The sequence below is a fragment of the Equus przewalskii genome, chromosome 15 (genome assembly GCF_037783145.1).
Source record: "Equus przewalskii isolate Varuska chromosome 15, EquPr2, whole genome shotgun sequence".
Taxonomy (NCBI): Eukaryota; Metazoa; Chordata; class Mammalia; order Perissodactyla; family Equidae; genus Equus; species Equus przewalskii.
This window is the reverse complement of record NC_091845.1, coordinates 21,537,864-21,559,049: the sequence shown is the minus strand read 5'-3', so window position 1 is coordinate 21,559,049 and position 21,186 is coordinate 21,537,864. Positions and strand designations below refer to the sequence as shown.

Sequence of the window (21,186 nt, the reverse complement as noted above, 5' to 3'; positions counted from 1 at the left end):
CATGGCCAATATGCAAACAGATGGGTGTGTTCCAAGAAAACTTTATTTATGGACACTGAAATCTGGATTTCATATTATTTTCATGTGTCATGAAATATCATTCTTCTTTAGATTTTTTCCAACCATTTAAAAATGTAAAATCTATCTTGGTGGGCAGACCCCTGTGATAGAGAAAAGGCCTTGGTCTTATCAACCTTTGTCACTTCTAACCTTCCTTTATTGAAGTACTTTTTGCTTTTAGTTTGCATCTGGTTTTGATTCTTCTCTCTTAGGTTAGGATTCACATTCGTGCTGTCCTTATGTTTTATTAAGGATGCCTTTGTATGGATCGAACAGAAAATATGAGCGACTGTCCGAGAACATGTGTTCTGAACTTTCAGTTTTCTTTTGCAGTAACGTAATTGTGGGACTGAGAAGAACCTTGGCACCTAGCAGATGTGACCCTGGACAACACTGTGCTCAAGTCATTTAAGAAAGCTAGCTTTCTCTGTTTTACCACTTTTTTCAGGGATGGTGATTGCATACTTGACATTTTCTATAAATTGTCATTTAATAAACAGTGTGAAAAGAATAGTGGTTTGGGGGTTGTAGTCAAGAGCAATTGATTGAATTATAATCCTTTAATTTTCCTCAAGCTTCCTGAGCAAAAGAGCACATTCTCTCTCTAAACATAAAAAGAAATCTGAACACTTTGTTGACTTGTTAAAAAAATAAAATCAGTTATAAACTAGAAGAGTTTTGGAAATCTTCACTCAATCTTACTTATATTCTGGTTTTATAAAATAGCAGAGAGAATAGAAGAATAATGGACATCAAATGGGGATTTTTTTCCCCTCCAGTGAATTCTTTTGTGAGCCAAGGTGGTAGTATCTGTAGGCACCATCTTACCCTGATGTGCTCCGGGATCCCTTTAGAATGAAACTGATGAAAAATAGCCTGTCACTGTCGCCTGGGAAGTTGAGAAGATAAAGTGTGACAGTTAGAAGGTGATCCATTCCAATTCTCTTGCTATCAATTCAAGATCTGAATGAAGAAAGGAAAAGGGCAAAAAGATAGTAATAACAAGGAAGAAAAGTTTCAAAGTCTTTGAATTTTTGCACTTTAACCAGATAGCTAATATACTTTATATGAAATATAAATTATCTCAATAAAATACTATATTTTGGTAGAGTGTGAAGAATTCTAGCCTTATTTTGTGTTCTGTGTCTCAAGTGCTCAGCAATACCCAAGTCAAAAACCTGCAAAAATTATCAGGAAATCATGCAGATGTTTAATGTCACATATATGTTTTCATTTGCATACTTTTTTGATTGGCTATTTAAAAATCAGTAAAAGGGAAGTCACTCACTGAAAAGCTATGGTTCAGGATGGTTGAAGACAGAAAGTTATATCTATATGGCTTTTAAAATAGTCAGAGGACTGCAGAGCCTTATAATCCTGCTATGAGGAAGTTAGGACAGGGATAGTGTCTTCCTCAAGCGTCTTCTGGACGAGGGAGGCAAGACACACAGAGGTTGTGTCACGCACCACCGATACACAGTGGTGAATGACATGGCTGGGGTGGATGGTGATCATACGAGCGTATAACTGTGTTCTAGGTCAGCAGTTCTCAAGATGTGATCAGAGAGCCCTGGGGGTCTCCAAGACCCTTGCAGTTGTTCCGCCAGGTCAAAACTATTTTCATAATAATATCAAGAAATTATTTTCTTTTTTTCCCACACTCATTTCACGAGTATACACTTTTACAGAGGCTAGATGACGTGTTAAAATGTCATTGTTCTGATGGCCAGAGGAATATGTGCTAGTGTATAATCTTGTTTTAAAAATTTCTGTTTTAATTCCTAATCTGGTAAATGTTGATAGATAGACAACCCACACAAACACAGTAAATTTGAAGAGTTTAAAAGGATCCTAAGACAAAAAAAACGTTTGAGAGCTGTTGTTTCACGTACGTGGCTAAGCCTGTTAGAGGAGTGTTTTCATTTCATGCTGTAAACACCTCTCCGAGGCAGGCTCTGTTAGCATCTCCACTGAGCACAGGAGGAGATGAAGGCCTGCAAAAGTTAATGACTGGCAGAAGGTCACCTCAGTCGTAAGCTGCAAAGCCAGAATTTGAACCCAGGTTTCGAGTTCTTAACTATTCTGCTGACTGTGCTGTCAGGCATGCTGTCTCTCAGAGAAGCACCAGGAAATGCCTGGATTTTGACACTAAATTCTCAGAAGAGGAACTAACTTCCCAGAACCTAGGGCCTCCCCCAGGGAATGTAGATATGAAGATTATCCTCCTGTACAGTGTAGAGCAGAGACCACATTCTAGTGGCTTATGGGCTGAGTCCACCCCACGGTTGTGTTTGATTTGTCTTATGCAAGGTGAAAAATCAAACAATTGGATGTCATTGTTTTTAATCTGGGAGATTTCACTTAAAAAAGAAGTTCAGGGGCTGCCCCAGTGGCATAGTGGTTAAGTTCACACGCTCTGCTTCAGTGGCCTGGGGTTGACGGGTTCAGATCCTGGGCGCGAACCTACACACTGCTCATCAAGCCACACTGTGGCAACAACCCACATATAAAGTAGAGGAAGATTGGCACAGATGTTAGCTCAGGGACAATCTTCCACACCAAAAATAAAATAAAAAGGAAGAAGAAGTTCAGATTGCCAGCTAAATTGAAAAATTAGACAGTCTAGCTGGACTAGACTGATATTCCCATATGGCCACCATCAGCTGCAGTTTATGTCAGCTATTCCTTTTAGATAAGATGTGTGGGGCCAGCCCGGTGGCGCAGCGGTTAAGTTCGCACGTTCCGCTTCTTAGCGGCCTGGGGTTCGCCATTTCAGATCCTCGGTGCAGACATGGCACCGCTTGGCACACCATGCTCTGGTAGGCGTCCCACATATAAAGTAGAGGAAGATGGGCACAATGTTAGCTCAGAGCCAGGCTTCCTCAGCAAAAAGAGGAGGACTGGCAGTAGTTAGCTCAGGGCTAATCTTCTTCTTCAAAAAAAAATAGATAAGACGTGTGTCCTCTGGTTTGCCACAGACCTCACCACTCCATATTACCCTATAGTTTATGTCCCTCATTTATGTTACCTGTTTCAGGTACTTGGATTGGGACAGCTAGAGATGTTCTGTCTCCTGCATAGTGTTTATAGCCAATCTATTCTCAACTTTCTTGAAAACTAAAAAGACACTGACAGTAAAAGAGCAAAATACATCCCACTCTGATTACCCCAACCTGGGTGTAGTAAAGACCTCGCAGACAATGCCAAATAGAGAACAAGTTGCTTCTCTCCTCGCTAACACATAAAATTCTAATTCATTAAAGAATAAGGATCTGCCAGTGAATTAACATTTATTTTTAAATGTGCAGCCCTTTCTTTTTTAAGTGTAATAGTGAAATGAGCACATTACACCCATTGCCCTCATTTTATGTTTATTTTAGTAATGTCTGTTGTCCTCATCATTATCGTGTCTGGACCCTTTATGAAACTTAAAATGTCTCTGTGAACCTCTGTGTTCATGTTTGATCAGTCATTTGAAGCAATTTGAGACTGTCAGCCTAAAGGACTTCATTATCCTGGGCATTTGGACAGAATTATTGAATTTCAAATTTTAATGCTTAAAATACCTCCCATTTCAGCAGTGAATAACCATTTATCATAATTTTTAGATATATATTTGTTTGCCTTTTTTTCTTCTTTTTCCTCTCCCCAGACTATAAATTTCTGAAAGCTGGCGATCAAATGTATTTGTTTGCAATATATCTTCTGTGCCTTGCACAGTGTTTAGCACATAATAACAGTAAATAATGGAATAAATAAATGAGTAAATATATAAATGCATCAGTTGTATGATAAATCTTATTATTCTCTAGCCCTGAGAATTATATCAAAAGATTTTTAGTAAAAATTTTAATGCTTCCTAATTTGAGGGTTAAATTGGGAAGACGTTTATTTCTTATTTTCCACATAAATAAACATCTAGTCTTGTGTGTGTCTGTGTAGTTTTCCTGTTCTATTTAGGCTAACTCCCTCTCTTCCTGATGCGAGCTCAGGAGGAAAGTTACATACCTATCCAGCTAAGAATAAGATGCACTTTGAGACCACAATGCAAGATGACGGCATTGAACTTGAAAGTTCAGCCCGGAGACTCCTGCATCCTAAACGATAGTCTCCCTGCAAGTCGGTAGTGGCAGGGTTATTCGGCCATTAGAAAAGTCTTATGTGTACTAGTAGCTTTTAGGCAATGTCTTCTCCAAAGGGAGCATGGAGCTCTTAACCTATTGCTGGGAGAGAAATACCATTGTCTATTAATACTACTGGAACTAAAGATGAATAGTGAACTGGCCTTGATCTGACAGTGAGTTTGACTTTGATAGCTCATCACTTTAAAAGGTTCTTTTATATTTATGAAAAAAAGCATGACGTCAAGCCAGGGGGAAACATTGATATCAATATTTAAGACTAAACTCGTAGGGCTTCCAAAAAAAAGCCCCTTGTGTGAACATTTTTTTTTTAAATGCATAACTAATTAGCTTAGGTTATTATAAGCAGGACCGCTGTGATAAAGTTTCCGGTGGCGTCTCGGGATACCTTGTTTATAGTGCCTTCTCTGTGCCAGTCAGTCTTGGAACTGGAATTACAGAAAGTAGAGGGAGTGAATAGTCTACCATTTCTCATTGGACTGGGGCCACCTAAAACCTTGTTATGCTGGAAATGCTAGAATATAATCACTATCAGGTGAGCTTTATTCTTATTCATATTTAGTCTCTGAAATGTAATGCAATCAATTGAGTAATACACGTTTTCATGTTATTGTAATAGACACACTGTTTTCAGTAAGTACAAATCTACTATTTTAATGCTGTTTGTTGTTTGATACCATAAGAAGTAATTCAGTGTAATTTTGAACAAGGTATTCGTAGGATATATTTTTTTCCCTGGCGTGTAGCTCTGCCCTCTCTTTGAGCCGCTGTTCATAGCTTATAAGATTAAATTGTGTTTATCAAGGAAAAAGTGACTTTAAATTGAATGTTGTTGATTTAAAATTTAAAAAACGCTTTCCTAATTCTGTATTAATGTTTATAAGAAAGGCAGAAAAATATCCCGGTGGCTTAATATTCATGCTTTTAAAACCGCATACGTTTAAGTGTTATGCATTTGAAAGAAACTGCTTAATGTGGAATTGCTTTTTATGTTGCGTTCAAGCTCTTAATTAAAATGTTGAATAATCATGTCCAAATGAAAGTGGGAGGAATTAATCCACAGCTAGTTGATTGAATCATCAGAATGTTTCTGTTGATTTTCTACGACTGTTTTACAGTTGCTTCTTAAGGAGCTTTTTTTTTTTTTAACAGAAAGCTGTTCTGTTTGCCAAAGAAAGTGAAATAAATTGAGTTATGCTCCTTTTTCTTGATTGTTGTTTTGATCGTAATAAAACCTTTCAGGTGTGTTGGGGAAATTTTTGCCCTGCAGCCAGTTGCCAATTTTTAGTCATTAGACATGAGAAGAAGGGCACAAGGTTTTAAAGAGATGTACCGCTAATTAGCAGGGAAATGAAACAGGGAAAGTATTACCCCAAATCCTAAGAGTTAGACTTTAAACTTCGGTAATATCAAAATCCATTAGCACAGTGCCTGGTACATAACGAGGGCTTAATAATTTATTCTGTTCATGGACTGGCCAGTCTCATGTTCGTGCCTGAAACAAGAGCTGTCCCAAACTCACAAATAACACCGCTGTCTTCTCTTCCCTCCCTGGCTATGTTCAGGTGCAGACCCACCTCGAAAACCCCACCAAGTACCACATACAGCAAGCCCAAAGGCAGCAGGTAAAGCAGTACCTTTCTACCACTTTAGCAAATAAACATGCCAACCAAGTCCTGAGCTTGCCATGTCCAAACCAGCCTGGCGATCATGTCATGCCACCGGTGCCGGGGAGCAGCGCACCCAACAGCCCCATGGCTATGCTTACACTTAACTCCAACTGTGAAAAAGAGGTAATTCATGTCTCCTCCCCTCTCCTGTTTTCTTACACTAAGTGACTGTCTGTTGGATATCATTCCTGCACTTGACTCTGGACTCTAGTCTGTCCGTGTGGCCACTTTCCTCGGCCTTTGTCCCAGATTTGCAAGCATGGCTGTGGCACTCCAGCCTCTTGTCGCTGTCCCTGGGTTATTGGGTTGTGGCGCATGACGGGAGACCTGGCCCGCTCCGTCCCAGTGGAACGCAGAGGCGAGGACACTCTCTCCCAACCTGTTTCCACTTCGGTAGCTGAGTGCTCCCTTCTCTTCAATGCCTTTCCGTTTAGAAAGCAGTGAAAATGCAGGGAGAGGAGAAGGGAAGGTGGAAAAGGAAAAGCAAAAATAGAAAAGGTGTAGGACAGGCGGTTTAGAAGTTCTGCTTGTTGTGAATGTCTTGAATATTATTTTTATTTCTCCCTGAGTTGGGGGAAAAAAGCACAGAATGTGCATGGATAGATTTGAATAACATAGCACATGAGAATTTTACAGAGAAGCAAAGGTTTAATGGCTGGATAAATTCAGTTTCATAATAAAATTGTCGCTGCCCATTCAATCTGCTTTTGTAAAGGCTGGATTGGAGACAAGACTCAAATACCTCAAGCTAATGGTTGCATCCAAATTTGAAACATAAAAATACCTGAGAGGAGAGTTGTGACTTAATGCCCATTATTTCCAAATTATGAGATGAGAAGCCTCGTTTTAATGGAGTTTTACTGTACTCTGAAATGTTTATGTGATTTCAGAGGTGACTTTCCTGAAGTTTGCTTGACTTTAATTTCTAGAGGGACTAAGTCTTTTCCCCTTTGCCCAAGCCAATTGCCTTATTCTTCTCTGTCCATATTTGTCATCTGTCAAGCTGATTTCATGGACGCTCTTCCTTCATTATTTCGTTTCTTGGTCAGATTCCACTTTGTTTAAAAGCTTATTAGTTCATCTTGTCGCTGCACCATCAGCCTCATGTGAACATGTTATTGAAAAGTCACTTGCAAATCCAAGTCATGAGCTGATTTTGCTTGTGTTTTTGCAGGGGTTTTATAAATTTGAAGAGCAAAACAGGGCGGAGAGCGAATGCCCAAGTATGAACACACATTCGCGAGCATCGTGCATGCAGGTACTGAATGACTCAGCAGCCCAAGGATGTAACACTTTGTAATAAGAATCTATATTTGTGGCTAATCACACCTTCCTGTTGACTTAAGGGGTTTTTCCCCCCCATTGATTTTTTTTTTTTTTTTGAACAGGGAAAGCTATGAACAAGGGCATTTTCTTCATAGCGTCTCGTGATTAAATAATTACTAGGGAAATTAAACTTAAAATGTTTTCCCTACCTTACTTTAAGTCATTAAGAAGTGCTTAAAATACATAAATGTTAATAAATAAAATGTAAAATGCTGTGCCTCATTTAGATACTATCATCAGTGTATGTTATACAAATTTGTAGGGTACCAACTTTAAGGAAAACCAAGATATGTGTGTATGTATATGTGAGATCTATATATTGTTTTATAAAATGGAATCTCATGGAACATGTATTTTGAAACTTTATTAATTTAATAATATTTCATGGATATTTTCCCATGTAATTAAAGGTTCTTCTGTGATATCTTATTTAATGGATATATAAATTATCCTACATTCATTTACTAATATATTTGTGTATTTTAAAATGTATATATATATATGAGAAAGAAGAATAATAAGCAAAATTTTTTTTGCGTTTTTGTATTTCCTATTATTAACTTGCATTACTTTTTTCGTAAGAGAAAAAAATTATTTTGAAAATCACATGAAGCCCATTAATTTTATTTCCCTAAAAATAAAGTTAAAAATATACAAAGAAAGGTTGTTCATAAGTCCCCTGGCCCATTTGCCTGTCACCAACTCAATTTGAAAATCATCTCTTAAAAACAAACAGATAAAACTGGTGTGCCTAGAAACGGAAGTTAATACACAGTGTGCTGGCAAACTGACCTCCAATTATTCTTCTCAGGGGTCACTGAATAACACTCATTTTTTGAATGTTTACTATATTCCTGGTACTGTGAGCTCTTTATATGGTTTATCCTTAAATCTCACAAGAATTCAATAAGGCACTGAGTATTATTAACCCCGTTTTGCAGATTGGTACACTGAAGCTCTTACAGAGCGGGGCTTTGCCCTTAATATAGAAAGTGGGAGGATGAAGACTCCATGACATTGGAGCCTGTTCTCTTCAATTGAAAGAGGCAAGAAGACACAAAGGACCATCCCTCTGAGTTCTGAGATTTCGTTGTGTACTTACCAAGCACGATTAAGATCCAAGTGTGTGTGCATGCACACACACACGCAGACACACACACACACACATACACATACCCTGACTAGCTCACATACAGAAGGTGTTTACAAAGAAATGTTTTCACAGACTTGTCCTTGCAAGTGCTGCAATGCACGTGTAATCACTCTTGTTTATGATCATAACTGATGTTTTGGTACTTCAGGAATAAAATTGATCTAGAGGGAATGTCAGCTCCACGACCGTAATGATAACCTCGTCCTGGTGTACTCCTCGGGGAGTGCCAAGCACATTGGCAGCTGTACAAGGAGAAACTTATTTTACAAGTCACTGATAGATCAGTGCAGGAGTAGTAAGTGGCCTGGCAGTCACAGTGCCCCACATGCCCCTGTGGGAGCAAAGGGCTAAATTACCATCTGTTTTCCTACTCCAAAGAGGGTGTGGGAAAGGTATGGGGCATAGCTCTTAGAGAAAAAAGGAAAAGGCAGCTATCCTTCGAGATGAAGTTTCCTGGTTCTTCTTTCTTGTTGAGGGTGGGCAGTTTCGCATAGCACTTGAGAGCATGGGTTCAAATTGTGTCTCTAACCCTTCTTCAGGGTGTGACTTCAGGCAAGTTGCTTCTCATTTATCTCACCTGGAAAATTAGTATAATAATAGCATCTACCCTGATAGGGTTATTGTCAGGGTAAATATCTTAGCCCCTGAAAAGCCCTGAGCTTGGTGCCTGGCATCTAATTATCACTCACTAAGTGCTGGTTGCAAATGTCATTCTTATCACCCAGTAGTGTTAATGGCCTCCAATAATATTCATATTTTGGGAGGAAGAGGACGGTTACTTCTTAGAATCTAACTAAGGAGTGTTATTGCTTTGGGTAAGAAAAGACCATGGCGGATCTCTTTTTGGTTTGCTTTGCACAGTTTTTGTTTATATCCGTCCCTCTTTCATTGCCCCTTTTTCTGCAGATGGATGATGTGATCGATGACATCATTAGCCTAGAATCAAGTTATAATGAAGAAATCCTGGGCTTGATGGATCCTGCCTTGCAAATGGCAAATACGGTATTGATGACTTTTTTTTTTCCAAAGAAAATCTTGAGATGTTTCTAGTGTTCTCTCCCTTTTCCTGAACTTTTAGTTTATCTTTGCAAGTGATTCATGGAGAAATTTATTAATAATAAAACAGAGAATTATCTCAGGATCACAAATAAGTGACTTTGACATCAGAAATTAAGAATTCCTCATGAGTTTGTCAGTAACCCCATGATTGAGCTCTACACTCCTTGGAGTCCAAGTCCACTTTCGATGGGACATCAGAATCTCCAGTTCCCTTTGACATCTAATGCCCAGCTTAGTGCACTGCCGCCAAGGGAAATACTATGGATTGTACTATTTACAGTGGTATTCTAGTTGACCCCAAAAATTAATGCAGTTTTTAAAGGCCGTCCTTTACTTTTCACGGGTGGTAGAGGGATAGTCTTCAACAGTGAAATTTATTCCAATTTTAGTTAGTAAAACAGTGGTCGTGTTTGCTCTTATGTTACTTATTTATCTTTGTAATTTGGAGCCTTGCCTGTATTGTTTATTTTTTCCATTCCTTGTATTTGTGTCTTATGTTACCGTTTTGCTGAAGTCTTTTTGCAGATCTTATGTAGTCCGGGAGATGTGTCCCACAGCAATGTGAATATACTGCACACTACTGACCTGTACACTTAAAAATAGTGAAGATAGTAAATTTTAGCTTATATATTTTTACCACAATAAAAAGATTTATTTAAAAAGACTAAATTCCAATAATAAATTCCCTCAGCCAGGGAACATCATACCCCTTACTTATTTACACCAAAATCCTTAATAAACTAAATTTTCATAGTTAGCATTTTCTTTTCTTTCTCATCTTGGTCCAATTCTTTAAGTTCTCTTATTGATGTCTTGAGGGGTAAAGGCTTCCCTTGAAACCTCAAAGCTTCTTCTAGGATCTTTGGTTTTTGTCAACTTCCTACCCATTTAAACTTACCCCCTGATTTTGAAAGAACTAAATGTTCTGTTATCCTGACAAATGTTTCCATGCCAAACTCTCCCCACCCTTTTTGAACTCTTGATTGGCTTCCATGGAACCCTTCTGCTTTCAACTATGTACATCCCATGAGGCTGACTACACTTGTCAGTAGGCAAAATGCTGGGACGAACATGAGCAAAACACTTGAGGGAGCTGGCACGAGGGAATTTATAAATATACCCAAAGACCTGGGTATATTTACAATGTGTTCACTGCCCTCGCAGCATTAATTAGCAATGGCTCAGTCATCTCAAAAGAACTTTGCTGATGAGCGTGGTCACTTTGCCAGTGGTATCAAATGGGTACCCAAGCACACTCAGGACTATAGAATTGGTATGGTTTTTTAGATCATTATTGGTTTTTTTCTCCCAATGGTGAGGACCTTTAAAATCATCTGATCCAGCCTAGAACTCAATGCATTAACCTCCTCTTACATATCCGCTGTCCCCTACAAAAAAAATCAGGCATCCAGCTTCTTGAAAGCGTCCAGTGGAGCATATGCAGTAACTCACAAGAGAAGCAGTGAAACATAGTGGTTAGGAGTAGGAGATTTGTGATCAGAGCTGGGTTCAAATCCTAAGTCAGCATTTGCTGTGTGACCTTGCATGTTACCCAGCTTCTTGAAGTCCTACATTTCCCCATCTGTAAAATGGGACTGATAATTGTTCTTGCCTCACATGGTCATCTCACTTGATAAAGTATGTGTAGCATTTAGCATTGGAAACCTAAGTTGTGCTTGATAATAGCTAAAGCAATAAGTGTTTTTATTAATTATTATACCAAGTAATTTTGATAGTGTTTTATTCAGCTTATATTAATTGAGCACCTGTAATGTGTCAAGCTCTATGTTAGAATAACATCATACTTAATAATCAAAATATTCCTCGCAGTGAGTCTCTCTGTAAATTCCAGGCATGGGTCCCAGTTTGACTCATGGAGAACTTGTCCTCATGACACCCCTTCTGGCAACAGTTGTCATGATCCCCATTTGCTTCTCTCCTTTAGACTCAATACCGAAGTCTATTTAGTCAGTCTGCTTTAGAGTTGACGTCTTATTCCGTTATTATCTGATTGCTCCTGAACTAATCCTACGACAGATTTAGCATTTTTTAAATGACTAATACGTGACCAGCACTAGGTGAGCTGCTATGGAGGCAGATGAGTAAGTTATGCTTCCTCTTCTCACGGGGCTTACTGGTCTGGAAAGGGGAGACCACTTGAGCCCTTGAGTGGAGAAGGATAATTTTGAGGCAGAGAGGCCATCTCAGAGGAGTTTGCAGATAGGAAAGATCCCCTGGGCAGAGTTGAATTAATCCCCAGTCAGGAGAAGAGTAACCTACAGCCACCTTCAGAAGTCACTGACTTTGTTCCTGCATCCATTTCTCTTCTATATTCCCACCCTGGAAAAGGCTAAATGTGGCCCCATTGGAACCTTCCCATGACGAACTATTTCAGCATTTTGCTATTAGGGGAAAGACAATATAACACAGATGTTAGGAACACGGACTCTGAGCCAGACATCTGAATTCAATGCATACTCTTGGGTGAGTTATTTGACCTCTCTGCCTCACTGTCCTTGTCTGTAAAATGGGGATAATAATAGCATCTAAAGCAACATAATCCATGTGAAAATCATGAGAGTTAATCCACAAAAAGCGTTTAGAACCATCCTGGTCTTCATAGGCTCTCATTAAATGTTGGTTACCAGCTATTATTCTTGATAAACTTGGGTTTTAGTTGTCAAAATTAAATAACAAAACTACTATAACTTACTAATGTTTTAATTTTTTTTTCCCCACAATAAAGGTTAAACTTAATGTTATTCCTGTTGGGCATTTTTTTCCTTTTATTTGATTCTTTGAAATGCTTTATTTCAAGTTAACTACATAAAAAACACAAAGTGGAAGGAACACTTAGAGAAGAAACTATCCTAGGGGAATTGAAGTCTAGAAATAACTATTTTGAGAACACAAGGGCCCTCTTGTACCATCACAAACAAATAATAAAAGTCCCAGTTTACTTGTGCTAACAGTGTTCAATTGATATTCAGAGAAGGGGACCATCCAAGAGAGAAAAAAAGAATAATGTTTTACAATTATCATTGACTTGGAAAAATATTCATTTTGGTGGAGCTTGAAGAACTCGATTCAGACCAAGTTTAGGGCACAGACCCATGCCTGTCTGCCTTCTCTCTATTTGTCCTGATTGGACTGTGGCTCTCATCTGTCCCTTATGTGGCTCGTGTGCTGAAATTGAAATCTTGTCCATCAGGTTAACATGCTGGATAAAAACCCGGCAGAGACACAACATATCCATGTTAACAGAAGATGCTTCTTCCTCTTCTTTAGCTGCAAAGGTGTTATTTTGAGCTAATTATGATGTTAACTGTGTTTATGAGGGAATTTTTCTAACCCAGAAGGGGAACCACAGAATCCTTTCTTAAATATGCATAGCCAGCAGACTAATTTTTAATTAGAAAGACATATTATTGTAATCAACCTTCCTTTTAGTAACTTCAACGAATAACGTCCATTAATACAAAGAACATGAGCCACAGTTATGACTGAGTCTCTCAGCCTTGGCACTATTGACATTGGAGTGGATAGTTCTTTGTTGTAGGGGCTGTTTTGTCCATTGTAGGATGTTTAGCAGCATCCCTGGCCTCTACCCACTAGGTGCCAGTAGCACCCTCCTTCTGACTTGTGACAATCAAAAATATCTCTAGACATTGACAAACGTCCCCTGGTGGGAAAAGCACCGATTTAGGATAATAAGTGAGCGCTTCAGCTCTGCAGATCCCCTGATTTAAGATTTGCCTGGCAATCTGGTACAATTGGAGTAATGGTTGACAGGGTACTTGTTAATTAGCATGGCAGATAGTTTTGTTGATCAAGGTGAAAATTAGCTCGACTGTCCAAATTGTAGACTGGGAAAACAGTATTTTCTAGAAAATTATAATATTACTAAACATAGCAGCTTATCGATCACTTAAGTAGCAGGCACTGTTTCACCTACTTTATCACATTTAATTCTTACAAAGCTCTGTGAGATGGGTGATGCGATTGCCACTTTTCAGAGGGGGACACCATGCCTCAGAGAGGCTAATAACACACAGCAGGTCAGTAAGAGAGGCAGGTTTTAACCCAGGTCTCTGACTCCTAAACCCAGGCTGTAAATCGCTGCACTATTAGTTTGTAAATTTGAGTATCCACACTTGGCTGGTGAGCAACTTTGTTCAGGTCCACATGAGATTAATTGAAAAGCGCAGTTTCTGCTTGGTTAATATCAACAGGTTGATTACCACCCAATACTGCTGTTAACATGGAACATGAACCTCCTACCAAAAACCTCCATTCAGACACAGCAAGCACCATGGCTTTTCCTTCTGTGATGTCTTGTAAGATAACACACACAAAGTGCCTTTCTAGTTCTGTGCCTGGCCCGGAGCAGGTGCCTGCAAAATTACATTTTCTCTATTAGAATCCTCTGGCAGGCTCTATGCCACCTACTCCTAATGAGCAAGTATTGGAAAAACAGCCAAAACGAGAAATCTTTCAGGGGACTAGAGGGAGGGTTACCAGCTGCTTTTTTGACTGGAAGTAATGATGTCTGACCTCGGTGGAGTGCCCGATAAGGCATCTTGTTACAGAAATTTTAATTCATCTCCCTTCTTGGTAGCCACTGCTGTCAATCCATGCCAATCACAGCCATCTTCTCTTAAAATTTTAACCCCTCCCAATCCATTTGTCTCTGAGTCTCCTGCAGTCTTGTTCTCTGTCTCCTCCACCCCTAACCTGCCTGTCTGTCCATCAATCTTTCCATCTCTCTCCTTGTTTCCACCCTGCCTCTGTCTCATTTCCAGTTTTTGATTCTTTTACCCTCTGTCTCTATCTCTGTGTCTCTCTCTCTTTCTGTGAGCCTGCGTTTATTACGTATATATATATATATATAGCATCTTCCTTTAGAATATGGTTAGAAAATATATTCTTGTCCTAAAGAAGCTTATAATTAAATATCTGTTCAATGTAGATCCATTGTTGACTTAGAGGTGTTTTTAAAGGTAGCTATACCTAATCACTGCCTATTACATATTTATCCCTAACAAATCATCATAATAACACGATTGTGTGTTTTACATATAATTTGCATATGAAAACATATCATTTGTATTTCTAGAGCTATGAGAATACTCTTTTTAGCTTGTTGCATTGAATTTTGAAGTTGCATTCTTGGTTTATTAATACCCGGGAGTTCTCACAAAATCTGAAACTCCTGAAAGATAGGAGGATAAAGCTTTGGAATCCAGAGGAGTTATCAGATGTCATAGCAGCTTTGTAAGTTTCGACTCTCCGACTTTTTATAGTGCTGTACTGCAACATTTTGTGCACCTTTCACTTTGCAGTGTTAAGTTGGACCAGAATAAAACTGAACATACACAAGGCAAGGTTGACTCTGAGAAAGTGACCTGTATCAAATAAAACCACTTAGCAAAATGACAGCTAATCATCAAAGTTACTTTTTATCAGTGCCTCAGCTAGAAAGCCTTGAAGTGTGGTTCAAGGGCATTTTAAATTATCACAATACATTGTTTTATGTGCATATGTAAGTGGGGTATGTGTATTACATTTTATGTACATAATATAAATGCTGTCTTCAAAAAGGAGCAGAAGACGAAGTGGAGAAGAGAGCAATGTGCTCTGCTGCTCTCTGCCGATGTGTCTGTCCTCTCTGCCCCAGCCGCAGTCATATTAACCTGTTGGGAAGTATCTTATTCTCTGTACAGCTACAGCCCTCCTGCATCTCTTTAGCTAGGGGTTTGGTTCTTAGAGTATTTATTTAGAAACCGTGATAGGAATACATGGCCAGTGGCTACCAATGAGGCGAAACGCATTTGATTCTGTCTTTATTTCATATTCTAATTTTGACCTGTATGTTAACAGTCATTTGAGAGAATAAAGGGTGCTATCTTGCAGTACAACCTTTTCTAGATACCTTGCAGTCACAAAATATTTTAATCACACTTAAATGCTGTCTAAATTTACTTTTCTCAGAGGTAGAGTAAAATTTGGAGTGTGTAATCGAGTAAGGGAAGGAATAAATGACATAAAGTCTTCCCTGGTAATAGTTATAGGAGTTGTTTGAATTAAGCTGGAAATGAGAATTTTCTACAGTGGAAGTGGTGAGGTCATGTAACAGTGTCCCTGTAGTTAACATTTAGAACTTTACTTCAGGGAGTGGGAACAGGAAATACAACAGGGTGTATCAAGCTCCCGAATGAACTCATTACAGGGAAATGCATGTATGACAAAAGGAAGTCAGTGTTGGGAAAAAATAAGTTTACTACTTTAAAATATTCAATTCATAACTAAAGAAAAATGCTCTTAAGCTGGCTTGGGAAGGCTAAATATTCTTTTTTTTTTTTTTTTTTGAAGTGTATTTTTGGTCTTTTACTAAAGTCAGTGGGCTCCCTCTTGTGGCTTTGTGAAAAATTTCAGTTTCAAGGAAAACAGCTTTTCTTTATCAAAAGGGAAACCATTTCTTTTCCAATAAGAAAACACTTTTTATTGCTTTCCCTTTTAAAAGAACAAGAGAGAATAAGGGAGAGAGGAAGAGAGAGAAGGAAGAAAATTGACTTTAATGAAAAAACCTGATTTGGTGAGAAAGTCATCCGCATAGAACCCTATTTTACCATAATAGCCGGCATTTGCTGAACTTCTACTAAAGGCTACTAGATGGGCTGGATAATGCCTTTGGCGCATTATCCCTTGTCTCCATGCCCAAATAAACCTGTAAGCTGGGGAGTATACCCATTCTATGGGTGTGAGATTCTGCATTCTTTCCTCTCTCAGAGAACTGGCTAAGGAGACCATATATCTGTGAGTGAAGAAAAGGTAAACATCTCATGTTTTCCTACTTTAAAAATGACTGTTTACATCAAACCATTTCCCAGAACCAAACCAAGTAAAGCCTGGAATAATTGGATGCGGGTTTTATCTGAACAACTTAGGAACTGTTGAACAATCCATTTCCATTATTGTTTTTCTCTCTAGTTACCTGTCTCCGGAAACTTAATTGACCTTTACAGCAACCAAGGCCTGCCGCCCCCAGGCCTCACCATCAGCAACTCGTGTCCAGCCAACCTCCCCAACATAAAAAGGGAGCTCACAGGTAAATACCTGGCAAATGTGCCTCTTACTGGGGATTTTCTGTTAACTTTCTGACAAGCAAAGCTATCAAAATAGTGACCTCCAGACAATTTCCAACTCACACACATACTTTTTTAACTCTATGCAGTGGTTAAAATGTTGAGCAATATTTTAACATAGTGGATTTATGCTTGAAAATCCTGGTTTCCAGTATTTCTTGAGATACTAGACACTGGGACCGCCATTACTCCACAGCACCATTACTCCATGGCACCCATCATTGTGTCCAGGCTGCTGTCCCCTTTGGAGGGGAAATAGCAGGCAACACTTTCCATTGTAAGCTGTCTCCACCCAGTCGGTGGTGATGTTACTTGCCAAGCCCCTAGAGGCAGTGAGTTTCAGAACCCTGGTCTGAATTTTCCTTTGACACACATTCAAGCCCACAGTTGGGATAGGGTAAGAATATATTTTCTATACCTTCAGACGCCTCCTGTCATTTTTGCTGTATCACGTGCAAAAGATTTATTACACAGAAGAAAAAAATAAACTATAAAATGGAGCAATGGGTATTGTTCTTGAGGCAAGTGTGAAATTACTGATTTTACCATTTTTTTTAACGCTTTAGGAAAGGCATTTGGCCATTAAAACATGACAAAACTATATTAGAACTGGCATTCTACCATGCTGAATTTTATGGCCCTCACCTCTTCCCCCGTTTTATTATTTGATCCTTGCATCCTGCAGGATTGGATGAACAGACTGAGAGTATGGAATATGGATTTGGTGCAAAACATTCCTGTTCTGTTCAAGGGTATCTTTTTAAAAAAATACTTCAGAAAATTGTGACAGAAGAAAGACATTTTTTTAAAAAGTCATTGATTGTAGTTGAAAAAGATAATTAATTAATAAGTAAAAACCATTGAAAGCCAACAAATAAGTAGGTACCCTCCCAGGAAGGAAAAGTACCACGGAGTCTTAGAAACTATTGCCAAATGAGAAAAATGATGATAAAATATGGTCAGAGTGACGTGAATAAAATTCTTTCTACTTGAGTGCAAAGTGGAGTTTTGAATTATATATGTGATTGTTTCCTCAAAAGACAAAAACAGCAAAAAAATTAAGATTCTGAAGTGGAAGGTGTGTAAATAAAAGCTACCTACCATACTTTCATTTGAGGAAAAAAATAGAAAATTATTTGGATTGACCTTCCTAATGAAATAATTCAGCTTCTTGATATATATGTATATATAAATAAATAAAATATATAAATATATTTAAAAATAATATATAAAAATATATAAGCATATAAAATATATATATAAAATATATAAAAATAATATATAAAAAAATAAATATATTTGCACATATATGCTTCAGTGGCTATAAGTTATACTAAAAAAAATTCTATTTTGAGGTAAAATTCTGAATTATAGTAGTGTAATGTTTTGGATATCACTTCTGAAAAAAAAATAACAGAAGTTCCTGAATCCCAGATTCGTCGAACAAGGTGTTTTCTTCTTGTTTTGTTTTGCTCTCTGTAAGGCAAAAAGTAATCGTTATCACAGAGACCTCACAAGAGTTGCTATGCTGCAAGTAGACCTTTCCAAACGGAGTTGACACCAAATGCCTCTGTACTCTGTTCCTATTTTTGTTTTATAAACTCAGACTGGTAAATAGTTGTTCCTAAGAGTCATTAAATAATTTCATTCTAGCAGGTTCTGACAGAACCTGGCACCAAGTTCTGAAAAAATGTTTATGTCCATAAATCAGTTAGCGATTCAATTTGGGAGCCTCTCTATTTAGTTTTCATGTCGGTGTGTATCACGAGGTGTCAAAGAAAAGAAAGGAAAATTTGACTCCTGATAATAGACTATAATAACAAATTTTTATAGATTTCTAGTTATCTTTCTCTTGCTCATACGTGTTATGACTACAGTGTGTCATACGTCTTTGTTACTGGTCTTTTACCATTTTGTGGAAGCCAAGTGTTTGCATTTAGTTGATACACATTGCTTTTGAAAAAAATGCAAATTTTATAAAAGATGTAATTCTAAAAACTAGTTTTACTTAGAGTCAAGTCCGATAAGCTTCCAGATGTTTAGAAAATGAGCTGTTTTGTAGTTTACATTTTTGTGTGCCTTGAACAATTCCAATTTCTAATGACTTCATTCACGTGCACAGCGTGTATTTTTCCCACAGAGTCGGAAGCAAGAGCATTGGCTAAAGAGAGGCAGAAAAAGGACAATCACAACTTGAGTGAGTTGCTTTTATGTTCATGCTATTTGATGTTGGAGTTGATGTTCCCCCATATATCAAGATTTTTCCAGAAATTGTGGAGGGAGATTGATTTCTATAGCTGTTAAAGGTATGTTTTATGGAAGAAAATTGTTTTTCAGAGGAACCAAGGTGTATATTTTTCCCCATATTTCACCTTTGATCAAATTGAATTTTTTTGTATACTTCTTTTCAGTAACCCTGAAGAGTATTTATTTTCCCTGTTTGTAATGATGGGATGTGTGTGTGTGTGTGTGTGTGTGTGGGAGACGTGATCCCCAACTACCCAATTATAGGTGTTGCTCACACTGGAACTTATTAACAAAAGGGAGTTATGGGATCACCTTCTCAGTGAGATTTGCAAGAAAAAAATGGAGCACATCTGAGGGGGAGTAAATGAGAGAGGGAGCCTCCCAAATTTCTGACTTTACCTGTGCTTAAAAAAAAAGTCTTCTAACATTTGAAGCGATTTTTTTTTTATGTGTTAAATTAACTTTTTCTTTATAAAAATGGTAGAATAAGGTCAGAATTTTCCTCTGCTCTCCAGGAATAAGAATTATTCTTTTCAGTTTGCTGCTGGTCTTCCCAACCTCTGTGTGTTTAAGAATGTCGCACATACATGCATATGCACACAGACGACATGTTGCATTGTTTTGTGTATATTTTAACACAAACAGTGTCACATTGTCCATATTCTGTTGCTGCTTGCTTCTTTTATTCAGCAGTATGTCCCGAAGATCTGTTGCTGTTATTAATCTAGGTCTATCTACTTTTTAAAAACTGTTGCATAGTATTCCACAGTGTGATAGTGTGATACTTAGTAATCATCCTACTGCTAAGTGTTTACGTTGTTTCCACTTTTTCTCTGTTATTTTATATACAATGCCACAGTCCACATTTGCCTACATGCCTCTTTGTGGACAGGGCAGTTTGTTTCTCCAGGTTAGGTGCTGAGAAATGGAATGGCTTGGTCCCAGTGGGAGCGAGTTTTTTCTTTTGATAGATACTGCCCTTTCAGTTCTCATTTCCAGTTCTCATCTTTTAACCAAGAGATTTGGACTAATATTCTGATGTCTTCTCTAGCTTCCAAGTCATTTTGCTCTAAGATATTTCTTCTTTTAAAATACCTTAGAAAAAAGATAATTAGGCATTATCCAAAACTTCACCTACCTGAAATCTGGGAAACTAAGTTGGATCGTGTCAAAAACAATATACACCTTTATGCAGGCACCTAAACTCTCAAGTTAAGGGTTGTCAGTAATGTGCAAATATGATTTGCTCAAACTCTGGGGGCTATAAAACCATCTTACAATCTCATCTAACCATTGGAAATAGTACTCAAGGTTAGGTTGCCTGTTGGCCTAGCTCTTTCTCTTCTATGGATTTATGTTGTAGAGTACTTGCTAGAATGTGCAAAAGAATACTTCCATTTATTCACTCATTTATTTGGCCATTAACTATTTATTGAGCCCCTGTTATCTATGAAGCACTTTTCTATGGAAATGAACCAGACAGACAGGTTTCCCACCCTTTTGAGCTTAAACTCAGGGCGGACAGAATAGATGTGTAAACAAATATATTAAGATGATGTTTTCAGCATAAGATAAGTATGATAGGAATAAAATGTACATATGAGCACCAGCGAAAATATTCATTATACCATTGAAAAAGAGGGAGATATTGGAAACAGTCTAAATATTCATCAGTAGAGGATTTGTAAATAAATTATGGTACTACATCCATATGAAGGATACTCAATGGCTTTGAAGAAGAATGGGGTTGGTCTCTCTCACCTGACTTAGATGGATGTCTACAATATATTACTCAGTGAGAAGAGCAAGTGGCAGAATAATATCGACAGTATCCCATTATGTAAAAGAATACACTGTATAGCGATGTGTGTGTGTGGTGTGGGTGTGTGTATGTGTGGGAGAAGGTCTAGGTGTCACCTTTATCATTGACAGTTTCCTCAGACATATAGATATTGGATGGTGTAAAAAGGTAGCTTTTACTTTTTCTTTTATACGTTTTTGTATTTTTTGCAAGCTTATATCACTTTTATAATGAAAAAAATTATTGAGGAGGGAAGGCACTGAAATAAAAATAAAATGTGATCCATCTAAATGTTGACAGTGAAAGGTGTCAGCAATATGCTAAGTGAGAGAAGATAGATGCAGAATTGTCTTCAGTGTAATTCTACTTTAACTATATCATTCTTTATTTAACACATAGTTATTGAGGGCCTACTGTGTGCCAGGCCCATAGGGGTGCTTGGAATACAACAAAAAATGAACACGATAAATAAATGAAATATACGGATATTAAAAGGTAGACAGTTCTATGAGGAGACAAAGGGCAGCCGAGCAGGCGGAGGTGAGACGGGCATGGGAGGTGGTGGCTCAGTTTTAAATACGGT

At 38.0% G+C, this 21,186-nt stretch overlaps 1 protein-coding gene across 16 annotated transcripts in view; it reads left to right on the top strand.

Moving 5' to 3' along the window:
- The window catches only part of MITF (melanocyte inducing transcription factor), a 210,084-nt gene that overhangs the window by 174,355 nt on the left and 14,543 nt on the right, over positions 1 to 21,186 (top strand). For 7 of the 16 annotated variants that reach the window (XM_008520119.2, XM_070576819.1, XM_070576822.1 and 4 more), the window contains exons 3-7: positions 5,768 to 5,995; positions 7,047 to 7,130; positions 9,258 to 9,353; positions 16,401 to 16,518; positions 18,678 to 18,752. In XM_008520119.2, the coding sequence (XP_008518341.2) occupies positions 5,768 to 5,995; positions 7,047 to 7,130; positions 9,258 to 9,353; positions 16,401 to 16,518; positions 18,678 to 18,752 (601 nt within the window). Of the gene's footprint in view, positions 1 to 4,569; positions 4,738 to 5,767; positions 5,996 to 7,046; positions 7,131 to 9,257; positions 9,354 to 16,400; positions 16,519 to 18,677; positions 18,753 to 21,186 lie in introns of those variants that run through there. The other 9 variants (XM_008520137.2, XM_070576820.1, XM_070576825.1 and 6 more) reach the window with 3 other exon arrangements.